The sequence below is a fragment of the Austrofundulus limnaeus genome, unplaced genomic scaffold, assembly GCF_001266775.1.
Source record: "Austrofundulus limnaeus strain Quisiro unplaced genomic scaffold, Austrofundulus_limnaeus-1.0 Scaffold2135, whole genome shotgun sequence".
Classification (NCBI taxonomy): Eukaryota; Metazoa; Chordata; class Actinopteri; order Cyprinodontiformes; family Rivulidae; genus Austrofundulus; species Austrofundulus limnaeus.
The window spans coordinates 24,569-26,626 of NW_013954537.1; the positions used below are offsets into that span (position 1 = coordinate 24,569).

General features: G+C 40.6%; 1 protein-coding gene across 1 annotated transcript in view; it reads left to right on the top strand.

Annotated features, from left to right (window-relative positions):
- The window catches only part of LOC106537110 (uncharacterized), a gene marked incomplete in the record, with an annotated part of 11,270 nt that overhangs the window by 8,105 nt on the left and 1,107 nt on the right, over positions 1–2,058 (top strand). Inside the window, 6 exon segments of the mRNA XM_014034479.1 lie at positions 350–449; positions 538–763; positions 869–943; positions 1,024–1,126; positions 1,475–1,584; positions 1,693–2,058. Of these exon segments, the coding sequence (XP_013889933.1) occupies positions 350–449; positions 538–763; positions 869–943; positions 1,024–1,126; positions 1,475–1,584; positions 1,693–1,765 (687 nt within the window).

Sequence of the window (2,058 nt, forward strand, 5' to 3'; positions counted from 1 at the left end):
CTGTTAATGCGTTGATTTGGTCTCAAATGTCATAACTAATGGTCTTAAAAGGTCTTAAATTTAACTTCCTGAAACCTGCATGAACCCTGTAAGAATGATGTGACGAAAGGAATTCAGTGTAAAAAAAATGGCTCAAAGTCAATTATTAAGCATCTCAATCTSACTTTAAACAAAGTGTAGGTTTGAATCTTAYGTCAGTCTTAGAGCTGATTWATGCTGCCAWYCCACAGCATTTTATAACTAAAATTTATGGATTTCATGAAGGTTGAGTTAAAGAAAAGAAACATAAAAGTTTTAAATCATGTGGAGTAGTTCATATTTAACTCTGTATTCCTGTGATTTGTTTCAGGCATATGGTTTCACACGTGAGCAGAGCTCCAATGCTTTAATTATCCACGGGACTGTAAAGAAAGCGTTAGAGGTGCTGTCCAAGTTACACCATCAGCCAGGTGAGTCACCACAGTGTCGTCGATGGATTCCCGCTGAAGGTTTTCCACAAACTCATCGATTTATTTATTTATTTATCTTGTATTTTAGGAGCTGGTTTAAACGGCGCTCTCCCGCCGCCTCAAGTAGCRAACGTCACCGGCGTTTCTCCGGTTCTTTCAGCCAGAACACACACTTCAGCCGCCGCCGCCGCTCAGCTGCACAAAGACGTCGAGAAAATAAGTCTAAACAAACCTTCAGGACCGGCCCAGAACATTCCCAGTGTTAATCATAGTCAGGTCACGAAGACCAAGAACGGATACAACCAATCAGCACCGTAAGTCCCATCAGCAACACGGTTAAAGAAAACAATAAAATACTTTTATTTATTTATGTAGTCACCAGAGTAAGTCTTAATCTGCGTTTGATCTTTGTGTTCCAGAGAGCTGTTTCCAGTTTGGGTGGGAAACTTGACCTATCCCCCAACAGAGACCACAATTGCAAAGCTGTTCAGCGAGTACGACGTTCTTCTGTCACTTATTTCAGTTCCAGTGCATTAAACCCTGTGATTCCTGAGTCATTGTGTGTCTCTCACAGGGTAGGGCTGGTCTATAGTGTGAAGGTTTTATCTTACAAACGTTGTGCCTTCGTGAACTTCACTAAACAGGAGCACTGTGATGAAGCTATCAGACGCTTTCATGTAAGTACACTCTGACTGGATCTGTTTGTTTTCAGCTTCTCTAATTTCTTCTTCCCTCCTCCGTGAGCTTACAGTGTCAAACTGAAACGATATCTCAGATTATTTAATTAAAATAGATACTGGTAAACTACTCAGGGCACTTCTGTCTAAGGTTAGTTGTGCTGCACCTCTGCTAATGCTAACTGCYTTATTTAGCTATGGAGGGTAGAAATGAAGCGCCCTGAAAACGACACATTGTTAAAAGTGTGGGAACATTTTAAACATCAGAACATCTAGGTTTCTGGAGTCAGAACAYCTTTACCTGTTAAAAAAACAAACAARCCAGGACTGAATGTTGACGTGTTTCAGGGCTCTATACTGAACGGTATGAGGATCGCTGTGAGATACCCCGACAGGATTCCTGCAGGCATGGGCTTCTCCAGATCTGCCCTCAGATCTCACGACCAGGAGGATCTGAGGTCAGCGTTTGTAACGTCAAACAGCTTTTATCAGCTTTATTTGCCTCGTGTTTGTATACGATGCTTACTTGGGTCTTCGACTGATCTGATTGGTTCTCCTGCCTGCAGGCACTACGCTGAGGGGAGGAGAGCGTTTGAAGCCAAAAGTGTTGAGAATCCAGACCAAAGAGGCAACAAGTGACTGCAGACGTGAAGCCGTTTGAGTTTGAGGAATATCAGCTGTTTTCTACAGAAAGTTCAGGCTTTGCTTCTTTAAATGTTGTTGGATCACAGAAGTTAACTTTAACTGTTCTTCTTTCATTACTGAATATAAAACCAAACATGCATCTTTGAATTATTATTACTATTATTATYGTTTGAAGCAGGAGGTAAACTTGTTTAAAGTTCACAGAATGATCAGTTATTTTAACATTTACGTACAGTAAAGAAATATATAAAGGTGTTTTACTATAGTATTCAAATTCAGTCTACAGT